Source organism: Anabrus simplex, chromosome 3 (genome assembly GCF_040414725.1).
Source record: "Anabrus simplex isolate iqAnaSimp1 chromosome 3, ASM4041472v1, whole genome shotgun sequence".
Lineage (NCBI taxonomy): Eukaryota > Metazoa > Arthropoda > Insecta > Orthoptera > Tettigoniidae > Anabrus > Anabrus simplex.
The window spans coordinates 511,738,754-511,757,075 of record NC_090267.1 but is presented as its reverse complement, the minus strand read 5'-3'; the positions used below and the strand labels follow the sequence as shown (position 1 = coordinate 511,757,075).

General features: G+C 38.1%; 2 protein-coding genes across 3 annotated transcripts in view; one reads left to right on the top strand and one right to left on the bottom strand.

The window, feature by feature from the left end:
* Positions 1-2,286: 2,286 nt before the first annotated feature.
* Positions 2,287-14,191, bottom strand: EMC7 (ER membrane protein complex subunit 7). Its single transcript, XM_067143710.2, has 4 exons — positions 13,918-14,191; positions 13,472-13,730; positions 6,340-6,414; positions 2,287-3,038 (listed from the first exon to the last, which is right to left on the bottom strand). Exons 1-4 carry the CDS (start codon positions 14,151-14,153, stop codon positions 2,910-2,912), a joined length of 699 nt encoding a protein of 232 aa, XP_066999811.2. The 5' UTR covers positions 14,154-14,191; the 3' UTR covers positions 2,287-2,909.
* Positions 14,192-14,321: 130 nt separating this feature from the next.
* Positions 14,322-18,322, top strand: part of Unc50 (Unc50 RNA binding protein) — a 75,598-nt gene continuing 71,597 nt past the window's right edge. Inside the window, exons 1-2 of one of the 2 annotated variants that reach the window (XM_068226768.1) lie at positions 14,322-14,455; positions 14,698-14,810. In XM_068226768.1, coding sequence (XP_068082869.1) covers positions 14,704-14,810 — 107 coding nt within the window. In that variant the 5' untranslated portion in view covers positions 14,322-14,455; positions 14,698-14,703. Of the gene's footprint in view, positions 14,811-18,322 lie in introns of both variants that reach the window. The other variant, XM_067143709.2, reaches the window with a different exon arrangement.

The window sequence follows — 18,322 nt, the reverse complement described above, 5'->3', positions numbered from 1 at the left end:
AACAACACTGAAAACTCTTTATGTGGCCGTTTTAAGTGCCACAACTGTAATTCTTCTTACATAGGTCAAACTGGTCGCAACTTCAAAATTAGGTACTTTGAACACGTTAATGCAATAAAGCACAACAGATTTTCGGCAGTGGGACAACACATACATGACACAAAACATGCTTTCACTACAATAAACCAGGATATTGAAATTCTCAGCACTCTAAATAAAGGCCCTCTCCTAGACATCACCGAAAACTGTTTTATACACCTTGACCAGTTTTTCAATCCAAATCTTAATCTGAATGATATTTCTGAGAAACCCAATGCCCTTTTCGATTTTCTCATCTCCTTTTTAAATAACCTGAAGTCAACAAATAAGGAATCAATCTTTCACAATTTACACAATACCCTCTCATGCCACTTCCCCCTTCCGCAACACCTCCCTTGATCCTCCTTAGTTCCCCCCTCCCCACCCAAGGGGCTCTGAACTTCGGAGCGTGGGTTGGCGACCACGGGGCCCTTAGCTGAGTCCCGGCATTGCTTCCATTTACTTGTGCCAGGCGCCTCACTTTCTTCTATCCTGTCCGACCTCCCTTGGTCAACTCTTGTTCCTTTCCGACCCCGATGCTTTTAGGTTTCCGAGGGCTAGGGAGTCTTTCATTTTCACGCCCTTCGTGGCCCTTGTCTTCCTTTGGCTGATATCTTCATTTTTCGAAGTATCGGATCCCTTCCATTTTTCTTTTCTTCCCACCCTCCATCCCCCAGGGGCTCTAATCTTCGGAGCGTGGGTTGGCGACCACGGGGCCCTTAGCTGAGTCCTGGCATTGCTTCCACTTACTTGTGCCAGGCTCCTCACTTTCATCTATCCTGTCCGACCTCCCTTGGTCAACTCTTGTTCCTTTCCGACCCCGACGCTATTAGGTTTCCGAGGGCTAGGGAGTCTTTCATTTTCATGCCCTTCGTGGCCCTTGTCTTCCTTTGGCTGATATCTTCATTTTTCGAAGTATCGGATCCCTTCCATTTTTCTTTCCTTCCCACCCTCCATCCCCCAGGGGCTCTGAACTTCGGAGCGTGGGTTGGCGACCACGGGGCCCTTAGCTGAGTCCTGGCATTGCTTCCACTTACTTGTGCCAGGCTCCTCACTTTCATCTATCCTGTCCGACCTCCCTTGGTCAACTCTTGTTCTTTTCCGACCCCGATGCTATTAGGTTTGCGAGGGCTAGGGAGTCTTTCATTTTCACGCCCTTCGTGGCCCTTGTCTTCCTTTAACCGATATCTTCATTTTTCGAAGTGTCGGTTCTTTTCCTCTTTTTTCCTCGATTTAGTGTTATATAAAGGATTGTTGCCCAATTGTATTTACTCTAATAACAATAACCACCATCACCACCCTCTAATAAACGTCCCCCACCCCCTTTCTCTATTTATCATTTCTTTATCAATTACTACGGCAAGTTGTTTCGAGTTGAACCTCGTATTTCTTTCATTATTTCTTCCCATTTTAATATATTTTTATTTGGCTTTATTCTTTTTTACGTTTTAAATTATTTTCAAACCTATATATCCACTTTGATTTTGACGAAATTAAATCCTACACTGTTTCCCTAAGACTTCATTCACGTCACCTTTTACTCTTCGGCCGGAGAAACAAATGCCTACAAGACCTGCCTAGCAACGACTTTACATAAGTGCATACTTGATCTGCTTATGAACTTCAAATATATTTGTTTTCGGCGCAAGATAGTGATGTTCTGTTTACTCTCTTGACTGTGATTATTGTGTTTTGAACATTAACTGAATTGCCACGATGTGATACAATGTTAATATTTTGCCTGTGTTCAATATGTTAGTTATTTTAAGATCTTCGCTAATTGGCTGATGATGACACTCTAAATGTGTTGAAACCGGTCCCATTAAACAGGTTGTAACTACTTTTTACTACGGAGTATTGAAAGGTGGATCCTTCCCTATAATATTGTACATCTTCTTATGTATTATATATATTTGGTGTGTTGAAGAGGTGCTCATGCACGGATTTTATTGAGAATATAAGTTATTTTAGAATCAGTGGAGTTATTGATGAGCCTAGGTGCAGTTCCTACCTATTTAGTCATTTTCAGAAGGTTAGGTAAGGCCTGTAGCAGATGTACCAGTACGCACCTTTTATGTACACGCCCTGGGAGAGAAAGAATTATCATGCTCTATCAAAATTCGAAGGATCTATTCTGCTGAACTCTGGCGCCCATACTACGGACATTTTGACTAATTAATTTTATTAATTCAATTATAAGTTCTTGAGTAATTTTATTTATGATTATTTTATTGGTATTAACAAAAAGTTACAACATTCAGAGGGCACAATTTCTCATGTAATATATATGTTAAATTTAAAAGTTTTCCTAGCTTTACTGATGAAAGGAAAAAATGTGTACAGATAACAGTTGCCAAATAGTCCATCCGACAATGGCCATCATCAGAAATAACTGTACGACTGATCTAGTAGAATTGTCAGCTTTCACACTTATGACAGAAGTGTTCTCTCTCTGAAGATCACCAGTCTGGAGGAAATAAGCGAACTAGATTTTGAAAATAAGGGATCTACGAGCATATTTCCAAATCAGGAAAGAGTTTTAACAAATAGTATATTCTTTATTTCATGTGCTTTCCTTACCTTGCAAAGTAAAATATCTCTGAGAAGGAAATGTATTTACAGATGTACATTATTAAAGCTAATACCAATATATGTACAATCAAACTAATTAAGTATGTATATACAAAAGTAACAAACTTGTGGAAAACAAAACAGCATGTAATTATACAATTCTAATTAGTGTTTTAAATACTTGGAAGCATGTTTATTCCAACAGAAAAGAATACACAAATATTTGAATTAACAAAGTACATAAATACTGTAACTTTTTATCACTGTCTCTTCTTGTTTGCTTTAACAGCTCTAGCTTTCTGTTTCTCTCCACCAGCAAAGAAAGATGTCAGGACCTCAGACATTTCAGGCATATCATATTTTGTTAGATTGTTAAGCTGCTCCATTTCCTAAAAATAAAAACAGAAAACATTTTGAAGTAAAATGATTTTATAAAAAACACATGAACAAAATACCAACAAAAATAAGCATTTTAAATTTAACTCATTTTCTGTTCTTCACACCAGGCAATGGTCTACCACTGTGGTGATGATGCTTGTTTAAAGGGGCCTAACATCTAGGTCATTGGCCCCTAATGGAACAAAATGAGACGAAATGGAAGGACAACTAAAAATCCATAATAATCTTATTTTCATTCTTTCATTACTTTACATCTCAAGACACAAAAACTTGCCTATTTCAATACTAACAACAGCCATTATTTTTGTTCTAGAGCCCTCTACTGTACATTCCACATTACGTTATCACGTTCAAATATTCCACCTAACTTCTCAACAAGAAATGTCAACATACCAATAAGACGGCTTTAACATCCACTCGCTGGATTTCTTACACGTTGTTGTCCTACTGGAATGAACATTGTGCAATTCATCATCAAGCCTTCACGACATAACAGAATATTATATGTTAACACAGCACAAAAAAAGGAAGAATTTTAACGCAAAGTTTTTACTGAATCATCCCATGTGGACAATTTTAATTTTAATGTCAACGGTATTCTCAAGTGCTGTACTCCGAAAAGTTCTGAATTCTTCACCATTTTAAATGACATATTCGGTCATCCGAATTATTTTAATGTGTTACTTTGTCCTTGTCATTGTAGCTTTTTCTCAAAGGTTTTTATGGCTGATGATGTCTACAAGTTAGACAAAAGATGTCCCGATATATTTAAAAATGTATGTAAATAATTAGTTAATAAAGAATCTTGGTATTGTAAAGGTGGAACTTTTTTTTTTTTTTGCTAGGGGCTTTACGTCGCTCCGACACAGATAGGTCTTATGGCGACGATGGGATAGGAAAGGCCTAGGAGTAGGAAGGAAGCGGCCGTGGCCTTAATTAAGGTACAGCCCTAGCATTTGCCTGGTGTGAAAATGGGAAACCACAGAAAACCATCTTCAGGGCTGCCGATAGTGGGATTCGAACCTACTATCTCCCAGATGCAAGCTCACAGCCGCGCGCCTCTACGCGCACGGCCAACTCGCCCGGTGTGGAACATTTGACTCAACCTTCAACGTATACTTACGATAATACGGGCTTTATAATGAAGTTTATTTTATGTAATCATGGTGTTCCCTGCGTGGTTGTACTAATTACAAGTAGTATTATGGTTCTAATTTGATCATCCCTTGGTCATCCCTTTTAGTCGCCTCTTACGACAGGCAGGGGATACCGTGGGTGTATTCTTCATCTGCGTCCCTCACCCACAGGGAGTGGTCTACCATTGTTATAATATTTATTTGAAAACATCTAACTCTTCCTTTCAGATAATACAAGACATATCCCTGTTCCTACTGTTTTATCTCTGATTTTTACTCCTAGCTATTACAGATATCTGTGCCTCTGAGGTCAAGAATCGTAACTCACAACTCATTTCTCAGGAAAGAAACTTCATTGCACTCTTATTACCACTACACAGTTAGGACCTTTTTACAGTTAGCTATTTTTTTAATTTTACTTATTCTTTATTTTTAACTATAATAATCATAATAAATCTATATCCCTAAAGCCACGTTTCAAAGAGTTCACTTAAGCTTCAGATGGATATTATAACGGATAGTGTAAGTGATAAGCTGAGCTCATCTATGACTTAATCTGTAAGGAATGGCTAGGCCTACCTGTTTTCTGAAGAAGATAGTATTAGTGATGAGGAAATGCATATTATTTTAGCTCACATGCAGAATAAAAGACCAAAAAATGATTAGAATGCATCCAAATCATTTTCAAGTATGAAACGACAGAATTCTATGAACATTTTGACTAAGTAAAGACTTTTCCTTTTGCCGATTTATTTTATGTTGTACTGCATATAGGTCTTATGTCGACGATTGTATAGGAAATGGCTAGGAGAGAAAAGGAAGCAACTATGGCCTTAATTAAAGTACTGTCTCAGCATTTGCATGGTGTGAAAATGTGAAATTGCGGAAAACCATCTTGAGGGTTGCAGACAGTAGGGTTCGAACCCAGGATCTGCCGAATGAAAGTTGGTAGCTACATGACCCAAGTTGTGCAGCTATTTGCTCAGTGATAAATTAATATGGTTGGAGATTTCTTTGGTGTCTCAAAACTGACAGCATGCAGAGCTGGCACACTGCTCTGTTGAGGGAAATATTTGTAAGTACTAATTCAAGAAGGTAGGGTTAAAAATGAAGGAACATTTTTATAAAACAGCCACATTTTTGCATGTTACTGGAACTCTAGACTGCACACATGCCAAATTGTGTACCTGGGAATGAATTATGTTTCATTATAATTATTATTTTTATTCTGTTCAAAAGCATTCAGTGCTACTCTTGGCCTTAAGGTGATGTGCTCACCTCAACTACAGAATGAGTACACCAATACGCACATTCAACAGGCACACTTAAAAAACTTAACCTCAGAGTTTAAAATTTAATCACCAAGGTTGCATGCTTGGCATTAAACTGTTCATCACCTCACCTCTTTTAGCCATATGGAAGCTTGGGGAAAATAAAAAACTTACCAGAAGGAGAACAAGAGGAGGAAAGGATCTTGAAGACATGCATGTTTTTCTCATCTTGTAGTGTTTTCAGGTATGCCTCTTCCCATACTGACCTGTTAATGCTTTGATCCTGTATGTATGGTCCTAGCCTTTAGATAATTTTCTATCATAACTCTGGGAACCATATGTAAGATATGTTTAAAAAGAAAGGTATTTTCTACCCCAACCATGATGAAAAAATAAATCTTCAGGGTAACAACTAATGATAAGCAAATGTCTTTAAGGAGCTTGATGGCTTTTGAGGGGCAAGGGAAAGATGTGCAAGTATCCACCACCTTGACAGTTGGGAGGCACAAGAAAAGTTCAAACAATATAACAAATGGAGAAAAACAATTGCAGGAGGGTGTCTAAGAAAAAAGTGTGGGCGGGATGGGGGAAGGTAAAGTAAGAAATGAAAATGTGAGAGAAAGAAATGCATTTGGATCTGGTTAAATAAATGAAATGGATGATGTCAGGTCATCTAGCAGGTTAGACTAAGACAGAATTTAAAAAAAAAAGATACACCAGGAAATAAACTACAATTCACCTAAAAACTATCAATTTTTTCCCTTCAAATGATAGTAAAAAATGCTATCACGCATATTCAAGGAATTTCAGAAACAATTTTTAAGACTGGCTTATGAATTTAACAAAGAGCTATAATGTTAAAAACTTTAAAACAATAATCATACCTTCCTTGTCTCTGGATCATTCATCATCTTGGGAAGAACCATAATCAGAAGCAAAGGCAAAACCATCATCAAAACCTGAAAAATAAAAACAAAGGAGATAAAAGTATATTCTTCCTCCTCTTTCCCGCACCTTGGTAGGGTTGCAGGTGCGACAAGTGGACTCGGCTCAATTTTCCAGTCCAATCTCCCTCCAGGTACCAAAACTTTGTGGACAAATGTATGAAAATATTATGCTGTGCAATTGAAATGGGCGGTAACTGTAACTGGAAAACAGGCCCCAGTCAACGTTCTACTAGCTTGAGCACATTGTATCCCCTGCTGAAGTAGTAAGTCAATGTTAATTAATAGAAGTTTTGTCCACTATCGGAAAAAAATGCGCTGATCTCGTGTTCTTGTCACTAACCAATGGTCTAACCTATCCAGACCGATAAACCAATACTGTCACAGAGGCCTGTGGGCCACTTCAGGGTTCTATAATCTTTCCAGACCAATGGTCTAACTATCCGCTATAAGTTGGTGCCTTGTGTTGTCACGTTGTGCAAGACGTGCCATGTTGGATTCCTAACTCCTCTTTTGCACCCTCACAAATACAGCTTTACGATCACACAATACTAAACCTTAGATGGCATAACCTTACCCTCTGGAGTTGGAAGCTTTATTTATTTAGGATCAACAACAGCATAGCACTGAATTACAAATATCCATAATTGTTATTAAAAATGAAGTATGGTCACATAGTGATTTCTTTAGGCACAGCAACAATATAAATATAACAAAGTTCCCTTCATTTTCTCCATGACCCTGAGATCACTTTATTTAAGTTCTTCCACAGATTATCAAGGCCACATGTGGTTAGCGTGGTTTCAACACTGAATAGTTGCAATGCTGGCTTCAACACTTTCACCAACTTTATTATAACGGCAGCACACTTACTAAAATGTGAACATAAAATCATTTCACATTAGCACAAACTATTTCCTACAATAATTTGAAATTCTTTTAAGAGGCACTTCTCAAAATTAAAATGTCAACTTTAAAGTCTGAAAACCAAAGATCATATTGTTGCTTATCACAGGAAAGCCCATAAAATGTGGTCGTCAAATGACACTTCTCCTACTTGTATAGCTTAATTTGGAAATCTGCTGTAGCAATTTAAAAATATGCTCGCCATGCAGCCTGAATGCTTTTTCTTTTATGCTTTACATGGCTGTATTTTGAAAACGGGTTGAAATATTTTAATAAAAGTTTGCATTTCTCTTAGTATGTATGGAGACTACCTCTCTGCCTAATTTAATCAAAATCCAAGATGGTGAGATTGAATCAGTGTGTGCTGATTTGACATGGAATGACTCTCCTATTATTGAACCAACATTAAGTTAGGTCCAAATATGATAAGTGACTTCGGACAACATTTCAGTCTACGGCTGCGTTTGAAATCTAAGGTCTAATAAAGGATAGGTGACCCATATGTAACAACTTAGACTTTCCTTTTTGCGGAACCCATTACTTGGTAAGTTATAGTTTCAGAGGGAAGGCAACAGAGCCAATATTGCCTTGGTCCATCAATTTCAGTATTAAGGAATCCAAAGTCTGAAGTCTGCTGCACAGCATTTTGAGTCTAGGAAATGTTACATCACTACTGTACTTTGGATTCTCCATCACAATACCAACCAGTATCCATTCTCCCACTCCACTCAAGAACACTCAAATGTCTGATTCATGCACAAATCACTGAATACCTGATCAAGATATAAATTTGGGACCCATCGGAATGGGTGAGCACGGGCTTCGCAAATGCAGGCCATGCATCTGTATGACGTCATGGGCGACAGCGTTGGAAGGTTGAGATTTACATTAATGGTGATGGATAATTTGAAAGGAGGTTGACAACCTGGTATCTTTTGGCTGTTTGATACAACATACAAATATAGATCAAGCGTAGCAGATTAAGGGGACACTACATTGGGTAAAACGTTTATAACTGGTTTGTACAAGAGAAGTTTACGTTACGGCTAACACTTCGTAACAAGACCATGACCATGGGTAGCAACAAAAACACGACAGAAAATGATATAGGTCCGGCTAGTGACAAGACCATTGGACTGGGGGCATAAGCCCCCAGGTTACGGTCGCGAAGCGGCCAGTAGGCCTCTAGCATCTCTGGGAAACTAGTGACAAGTGAAAACCACAAACTGTGACAGGTTAGGTTGGGATCCACCGAAAACCACTGATAGTTACAGGGTCAGGTTAGGATCCGTTAGGTGCAAAAGAATTTCTGATTGAGAGACACTGACTGAATGCAGTAAACATAAACATGGAATCAATTATTGGTCTATCAAAGTTTTCTCAGAAACGCCAGGGACTGGCGAACCAACGCCATACATAGTTTACAGAAATGAGGGCAAAAAGGATCCAATTTCTTCCATCAAGTACGGAACGTAGTATGGGACAAAGGAGTTCCTCAGAGGGCTAAACAGACCCTGTTTAACAATTATCTCCTGCCCATCATGGAGGGTTGCATCATACATACAAGAGAAGCAAGTCAACTTGCAAGCTGTTGAAATGAAGTTCCTTAGATCAGCTGTACAGAAAACAAGGAAGGACAGAATTAGGAATGATCAGATACGAAGAAACCTGCAGGTCAACCTGACCATGGAAGAAACGCTGAGTGCTGCAAGGCTGAAGTGGCTAGGACACATTAAGTGGATGCAGGAGACTCGAACATCACGAAAGTATTTTGAAAAGATTGTTCCGTGATAAAGATTAATTGGACGCTCTAGAAAAAGGTGGTTAGACCAGATAAGAGAAGTGGCACTGCTTACATTTACTTGTGCCAGGCTCCTCACTTTCATCTATCCTATGGTCAACACTTGTTCTTTTCCGACGCCGATGGTATTAGGTTCCCGAAGCCTAGGGAGTCTTTAATTTCCACACTCTTAATGGCCCTTGCCTTTCTTTGGCAGATACCTTCATTTCTCGAAGTGTCGGGCCCCTTCCGTTTTTTCTCTCTGATTAGTGTTATATAGAGGATCTTTGCCTAGTTGTACTTCCTCTTAAAACAATAATCACCACCACCACTAGATAAGAGAAGACCTAGAGAAGAGAAATATGAGATGCCCTAGAGAGAAAAGAAGCATACCAGGACAGTAATTAATGGAGGCACATCGTTCTTAAACATTCTACCGAGCTCGCTGGAAGGAATTTGTGATAATGATGGAGGATACTAATTTATAGTACTCTCTGTTCCTTAAGGAAAAGAAATATGGCCAACATCCCCAATGTATCTACTGGACTATTTCTATTTAAAAACATTGAATTTGACTTCTACTGTGATTCTGCAGATTTTGTTGAATATACTATACATGTGGCTGAAATAAAGGTGGATAAGCTACAAGGTTTTTTTAACTGCAAGAATGTGTCGTGGTAATGAAACTTGTGATTTGGGTTTCACATCCTTTTCATAGTTTCTCAAACTCATGCTTATAGCAATTCAGTTACGATAGTGACGTCCTTCGCGGTAAATACGAAATACTTTGCAATTACATCTGCCGTAATGGTAATGTAGGCTACTATGTATCTGGATAGCCTATATATACAACTTTTAAATCTTTACTTGTCAAGTGACATGTTAGTGAAGTGGTGGTAAAGCTACGAGACTACTGACTTCAGGATTGGTGGTCCAAATCAACCCATCACCAGGAATTTACAACAGGTAGGCTAAATTAAATTTGGTGGTGATAAAGAAGTAGGGGACTGGAAATAATAATAATATTGCATTGATAATTACTTCATAGATAATGGCTTCATAGAGTAGTAAGATTAGCATGGAGTGTTGGTAAGGTACCTTCAGATTGGACAAAAGCAGTAATTGCACCTATCTGTAAGCAAGGGAACAGGAAGGATTGCAACAACTATCGAGGTATCTCATTAATTAGTGTACCAGGCAAAGTATTCACTGGCATCTTGGAAGGGAGGGTGCGATCAGTCGTTGAGAGGAAGTTGGATAAAAACCAGTGTGGTTTCAGACTACAAAGGGGCTGTCAGGATCAGATTTTCAGTATGCGCCAGGTAACTGAAAAATGCTATGAGGGGAATAGGCAGTTGTGTTTATGTTTCGTAGATCTAGAGAAAGCATATGCCAGGGTACCAAGGGAAAAGATGTTCGCTATACTGGGGGACTATGGAATTAAAGGTAGATTATTAAAATCAATCAAAGGCATTTATGATGACAATTGGGCTTCAGTGAGAATTGATGGTAGAATGAGTTCTTGGTACAGGGTACTTACTGGGGTTAGGCAAGGCTGTAATCTTTCACCTTTGCTGTTTGTAGTTTACATGGATCATCTGCTAAAAGGTATAAAATGGCAGGGAGGGATTCAGTTAGGTGGAAATGTAGTAAGCAGTCTGGCCTATGCTGACGACTTGGTCTTAATGGCAGATTGTGCCGAAACCCTGCAGTCTAATATCTTGGAACTTGAAAATAGGTGCAATGAGTATGATATGAAAATTAGCCTTTCGAAGACTAAATTGATGTCAGTGGGTAAGAAATTCAACAGAATGAATGTCAGATTGGTGATACAAAACTAGAACAGGTTGATAATTTCAAGTATTTAGGTTGTGTGTTCTCCCAGGATGGTAATTTAGTGAGATTGAATCAAGGTGTAGGAAAGCTAATGCAGTGAGCTTGCAGTTGCGACCAACAGTATTCTGTAAGAAGGAAGTCAGCTCCCAGACGAAACTATCTTTACATCGGTCTGTTTTCAGACCAACTTTGCTTTACAGGAGTGAAAGCTGGGTGGACTCGGGATATCTTATTCATAAGTTAGAAGTAACAGACATGAAAGTAGTGAGAATGATTGCTGGTACAAACGGGTGGGAACAATGGCAGGAGGGTACTCAGAATGAGGAGATAAAGGCTAATTTAGGAATGAACTCGATGGATGAAGCTGTACGCTTAAACCAGCTTCGGTGGTGGGGTCATGTGTGGTGAATGGAGGAGGATAGGTTACCTAGGAGAATAATGGACTCTGTTATGGAGGGTAAGAGAAGTAGAGGGAGACCAAGACGATGATGGTTGGACTCAGTTTTTAACGATTTAAAGATAAGAGGTATAGAACTAAATGAGGCCACAGCACTAGTTGCAAATAGAGGATTGTGGCGATGTTTAGTAAATTCACAGAGGCTTGCAGACCGAACACTGAAAGGCATAACAGTCTATAATGATAATGTATGTATGTATGTATATATGTATGTATGTATGATAATTACTCACATGTGTTCAGTACTACATTTTGAATATTTTCAGGTCCCAAAATGTAGGATTTTTAGTGATTTTATTGATAATAATTACTCATAATGAAGTAGGAGGATGTATTTATCATAGCCATCTTTGTTTCCAGAAGTGTTATGAGATAGACTGGTCACTTAGACTTTAGAGCAAAGCATGGAAGTTACAAGCTTTGTTATTGATATAAGAAAATATATTTTCATAGGGTATGGTATGGTGTTAAGAAGAGCAATGATTTGGGGACAAGCAAAGGGGGTCTGAGGGCATAAGCCCCCAGGCTAGATCCGCAAAGCGGCCTTAGGTCTCTAGTTTATACTGCTTGTCCCCATATGACTAGTCTATCCAGACCAATGCTCTTGTCCAGCCCCTATCCTAACCAGCCCAGAACAATGGTGTTTGCAGTGGAATCTAGAGGCCTAAGGCCGCTTTGCAGCTCTAACCTGGGGGCTTATGCTCCCAGACACACTTTGCTTGTCCCCACATGACTGGTCTATCCAGACCAATGGTCTAGTCCAGGCGCTACCCTAACCAGTCGAGACTGCAATCTTTTTATCAGGCCTACTATTGTTATTTTTATAACTTCCATGCTTTCCTCACCTACTGTAAGTTCGTTGCTTTGCTGTAAAGTCAAAGTGATCAGTCTATCCCATGATACCTCTGAAACAAAGATGGATATCATGAATACATCCTCCTACTTCATGAGTAATTATTACCAATATTACCCACAAAATCACTAAAAAATGCTACATTTCGAGACCTAAAAATATTCAAAATGGAGTACTGAACACATGTAATTTTCAATAAAATATTATTATTAGTTCCAATCCCCTACTTCTTTACTGGAGCTGGTCTATCACATGTCCGATATAATCTGTAACTTGCAGTAATGCCGTCACGGTACTATGTCCTTTTTTTTTAAGCTAGATTGAAAAAGTTCAGCTTACACAGACACCATAGCCTCAACTTTCATGTGACATCTCTGAAATTTTTAAGTTCCTACCACACTAACAGCCGGCAACGAGTATCAGTGGAAGCATAACAAATCAGCCAGTTTTGGGCAGACTTCTATTTATCGTTAGCGTTAACGACAAATGGGACATATTAAAATATACGAAGTACCTTCAAAACGCTCTTATCCTTAATACATACATGCAACCATTGACAGAATATATTTAGGCTTACTACGACTCAGCGAGTTTGAACATCTAGGCATTAGATTACAATTTAAACTGTGATATGATTCTCACATTTCACCTTATTAAAGGGAGTTGTCGTGGCTTTGTGTGCATGAGTATCAGTCTCCACATGCTGTCACTTCTATAAGAGTTTCAAATTCAGGTGTACCAAATTACCTTGGTGAATGAGTATGTGAATTAGCATATTATCCTTAAAATTAGACAGTTATTTGCTGGTTATAGGTTTAAACTGCAATTTTTTTTATCAGGCCTACTATTGTTATTTTTATAACTGATGTTATCTTCATCCATCCTGTCATGCAAAACATTCTATAATTAGGCCTACTATCTTGATGTTTATACTATTTTATTATTTAATTTTTAAACACGGTTTTATTGTTTCACTATTTCTATTACATAATGTTATTTTAATGTTCTATTTAAATGTAAGAGATGTCCTCGAGTCCAACTTTCGACAAGAATAAAGATGAACTATAATACCTTACTTACAAACAAACAAACAAACTCTTTCTCTCCATAATTTAGAACACAATTTCCCGCATCATGATTATAGCAAAATCGTTACTCTCTGTGATAACCTATACATGCAAAACATTACATGCATGAACAGATAATGACGTATTCAGAAATTAAAACCAATCATTCTTACCATTGGACTGAATAAGAAATCCGTTATTCTCCATTGTTCCCTCACTTGAAAATATCGGAATCGGGAGAGAGGTTTCAATTTCAAGGGATATGGCACTTGTACAACTTGCGACGTCTGAACATAATTTACTTTTCTGGCTCTGTATTTGCCTTTAGAATTTATCTCCACTCGCACTGGTTCATAGGCAAAGTTTGGATTAGCAACTTCAACAACATAGGAACCTGAAGGCACATTATTTATTACGAATGTACCATCTTCCCTGCAGAGAAGAGAAAATACAATTAATTAAGTTATGTTCACATAACTGTACAACATGCAACGGCAGTGGTCACAAGGGCGAACAATCCAAACCAAGCAAACTATAGGAAATATACCACACACACATCATCAAATAATTACAAATTTAAAAAAAAAAACTTCAGTAACAAGTCACGCGAGCTTCTTACTTTAAAAATCCTATATGTTCACCTCCATTAACTAAGACACGCGTAAGAGCTTGCCAGTTCAGTAACACGTGAGAATCTGGAGGATATACTTTTCCTTCAATACTATATAACTCTGCTGTAGAGATTGTCTCTCCGTCTATCTGAGATAATGTCGCATCAATTACACTACAGAAAACCGCAATAAACAAAGAATTCGATAGAACACTCCTAAACCCGACTGTCACAAATTTCACCATTTTGGATTTTGCCCGACGTCGTGAAGTCGATCAGATGTCAGATCAGATGTTTCATGTTTCATTTGTTGTCGATTAGAGCCACTAAATACATTACAATGTAAAGCGAAATATGCAAGGCAGCTAAGCATTGAAAGGAGGCTTTTAACACCAGAAAATTTCGTATTTGTATTTTTTGTTGATTTCTTTTAACTTTTGGAGAGCATTGTTAATAATGGGGAGAGTTCATAATTTGATGAAGTAGTCAGCTGATTGACTTATAAAAAACAAATGATAGGCGCATTGCGAATAGTAATGACGTTTAGGCAAGTAGGGTTGAATATAGATTGTTTCTTCTTGCAATTTTACTCTCTAGACGTTAAAACGGTATTCTATTAATAAGAAATATGTTATAAATTGATATACATTTATGGTTTCGTGCTTTAGATTTAACTTTCGTCCTTAAAAGGTGTTGTTATACGCTCCTAACCAACGTTCGCCGTTCCTGTGTCGGTAATCAGCCACATACATTTAAATTGTCATGTCGCTGATTATCGTGTTTTTGTAGGAGAGAATGGCCAGCCCTAAATTCCACACTTCGCCAACACCTAGCAGGAGTTCCTCTTCGCTCGGTAACAGTTTTAGAGCCGGATCACCTCTTCCAGTACCAGTGGCTTACAGGTTAGTTTTGAAATCATGAAACTGCCAACTGCACTAATTTAGTCTTAAATGTGACAATCAAGTATTGAGTCCCTAAATCTGATACTTCATGTATAAAATGTGTGTTTCTTATGTTCTAGTATTATTTTGATTTTTCCCACACTTCAAAATTGCCAACTCTGTTAGGCTTGGCAAGTCAATTATCATTTTCCAGTTTTTGCCACCTGTGAAGCTTCCTTTTCCTTTCTATATGAACTCAAGAGTGCTTTAATTCATATATCCATTTTAAATACAGTCGTACACTCTCTGTTTTTAGATAAAAGGACTGTTGACAACACTCCAGCATTTGGAGTTTTCAATCATCGTCCTTGTTTTTAGCAGAAAGTGATGGCTTAATTGGTTGGACTTCACAAAAAGTACATGAAAGACTGACAATTTATAGCAGGATTCGATTAAAATCCGTCTGTGGAACAGTGATATAGATCTATTCTGGAAATGTTTCAGCATAACAAATTCAGAAAAACACTCGTGTGTTAAGCTTTAAAAAGTTGCATATGACGCTAATTTCTTTTAAGCTGTGTTTAACTCACCAATTATGCTACAGGCTTATTTGAGGATGAGGACAGTCCACTTCTTTCTCTAAGCACCCTGAAATTCAGGCAAATCTTTAATGGTGACAAGTACTACAGCTTTTGTTGCATCATTTAGTGGAAGTACATGTACAGTAGTAAATCTGTTACAAATAATGAAGGAACAGACACTGTAGTATTTGTTTAAACTCCCAAGAAGTAACTCTTATTTTTCTCTCTAATCTATCAAGATCCAGATAGGTCAGCCCAAGCATAGCTGCTGTGGGGTGCAGATAAACAGTAACAGACTGCACTATTAAGATAAGTTCAGGAAACACTGAAATCTGCAGATGTTCTTACAGAACAACACATGAATTACCACCACCTCTTTTATTAATAATGTGGTTCGCTTTCCAGGTAACGTATGTTATAATGTTTCTTAGATTTTATGTTTTTTTGTCTGACCGACTGAAAACCTTAAATGCTATATTAACTTAAGTCTTCACTAAAAAGAATGGCTTCCTTCTTAACAGATTGTGTAGGCTATTGAACAGTTTGTTCCAATAAAACTCAAATACAAATTCCAGGCCAATGGTCTAACATGAAATATTTCCTTCGAGAGGCTCTATGCTCTGCACTCCTGATGATGTAGATCAGTGGGTTTTGTCGTTAGCCAGGTCATGCACAGACCAATAAGGAAAGAGTGCTTCATTAGCTGAGAACAGTTTGTAGAAAGTAACTAAGACACTAGCAGTTGTGCCACAGCAAGCAGCAGCGCATTGCAGTAAAGAACTTAGCAAGTACCAGTAGCGCATACTGAAATTCTACCCTTATTCCATTTAACATTGTTAAAAGTTTTTTCTAAATCAACAAAATAAATGTTCTTGCATCTTTCCTCAATTGCTTTTCTATTATCTGTCTTAAATGCTAAAATTCTCTCTAATTCCCACACACCTTTTCTGAAACCAAACTGATTCCAGTCAAACAAGTCTCTTATACCTTCGACTCTGCTACTGACAATTAGAATAACTATCTTTGGTGCATATGCCACTAAAATCAAAGCTCTGTAATGCGTACATGAACGTGTGTCTGGTTTTTTTTTAAGGTATTGGTACAATGATACACTGCATGAAGTCTTATGGCAATTTTGCTATCTCATAAATTTTGCAGACAAGTTCATACAGTTCCATGGTTCTGCTGGATATTATCAGTTTCTGGTACCTTCTTTTCTTTAAGCTCTGCCATTCCTTTCTCAGACTCCTCCATCTTAAGAAGTTCACCTCTGTATTTTGACACTATTTCATCCTCACTTTCCATTGCATATTTTTGATAGTTGTCTTCTGCAAATGGGAATTTGCCTGGTGTGAAAATGGGAAGCCGCAGTTTATGGTTGCAACCTAACCACATGGCTAACTCGCTCTGTTGAGAAAGATCTTATACCCATAAAGATAGAAGGAACATGGAGGCTCAGGAAGAGCAAGGTGAGAAAGATAATGGATGTGAGTAGAAAAATAAGGCCACGTGCTTCGTATGAATACAAGTTCGGGAGCTCAAAGGCAGAGAAAGAGGTGGCTGAGCGCGTTAGCAGAACAAAATGTACTGGACAGAAACATCTTTAAACAAAAAGTCAAGGACTGGAGATCACCTACGGACGATGTGAAATGAGGAAAGAAGAAAACTGCTCATATCAAGAGAACAAAAGACATGTGGATAAGGATATAGGACTTGGGTGGAAACTAAATAAATGTGAACCAAATAAGCTATACCAATAAAAAATAATAAAAAACTAAAATGCTTTTTTGCCAATTTTTCATATAAGGATGATAATTTGGACTGGTAACTAATTTTCTTCTAACAAAGTAGAGTAGCTTGCAAATGATAATTCACAGTATTTACTTTTTTTTTTTTTACATCATTTGTATCCTCTCACTATAAAGCCCTGATGACTTACACAGCCCAAATACTAAGAGTGGCTTGAGTGCTCTTATGTTCTGGCTCATATTCATTTTTGTTTTCCAAATAGGTATTATTTTCTCCTTAAAAATACTGATTTTCATATCATACTACTGCATTTATGTTCATCTTGCAATAATTTAGACAGCCACTAATCTACATCTGTATCAAGAAATAAAAATCCAAATTGAGAAAGCACAAGTGCCATTCTATTGGATTATGGTAGTAATAATAATAATAAAAAATAATAATCATCGTATGGCCACAGCTACCGTGTGCAGACATTTCAATTTGATGCCATCTGGCTGTCTGCTCGTCAATTTCGACGTTCTGTTTTACTCTAGGCCTACTAGATGGCAGACCGAGTAAACCGAAACTCTCTTGGGCATCTATGGCTGAGATTTATTGAATTTTGTTGGGTAAACACTGAAATCTTTTACATGCCGACATCGTACGACATGGTGTGTCGAATGGACATTTTCCGCCCTTCAAAAATCAGACTACCTCTGCCAGGTTTGAACCCGCTAACTTGGATTCCGGAGCCTGACACTACCCACTGAACCACAGAGGTAGGTCTGGCTCCATGGCTAAATGGTTAGCGTGCTGGCCCTTGGTCATAAGGGCCCCGGGGTCAATTCCCGGCAGGGTCGAGAATTTTAACCATAGGCTAATTGGTTAATTCCCCTGGCACGGGGACTGGGTGTATGTGTAGTATTCATCATCATTTCATTCTTATTGTGATGCGCAGGTCGTCTACGGGCGTCAAATCAAAAGACCTGCACCTGGCGAGCCGAACTCTTCGGATACATCTTAGCACTAAAAGCCTTATGCCATTTCATTCTATTGGATGAAGAAAGTATTATTTAATCTGAACTTAAACCTTCATCTTAGAACCCAAGTCCTCTTCTCCACTTTTTATTACGATGTGGAAGCTTGAGCACTCACAATTGTAATAATTAAACAGTTAAATGCCTTTGAGTTCTGGTGTTATTGTCATATGCTTAGAATATC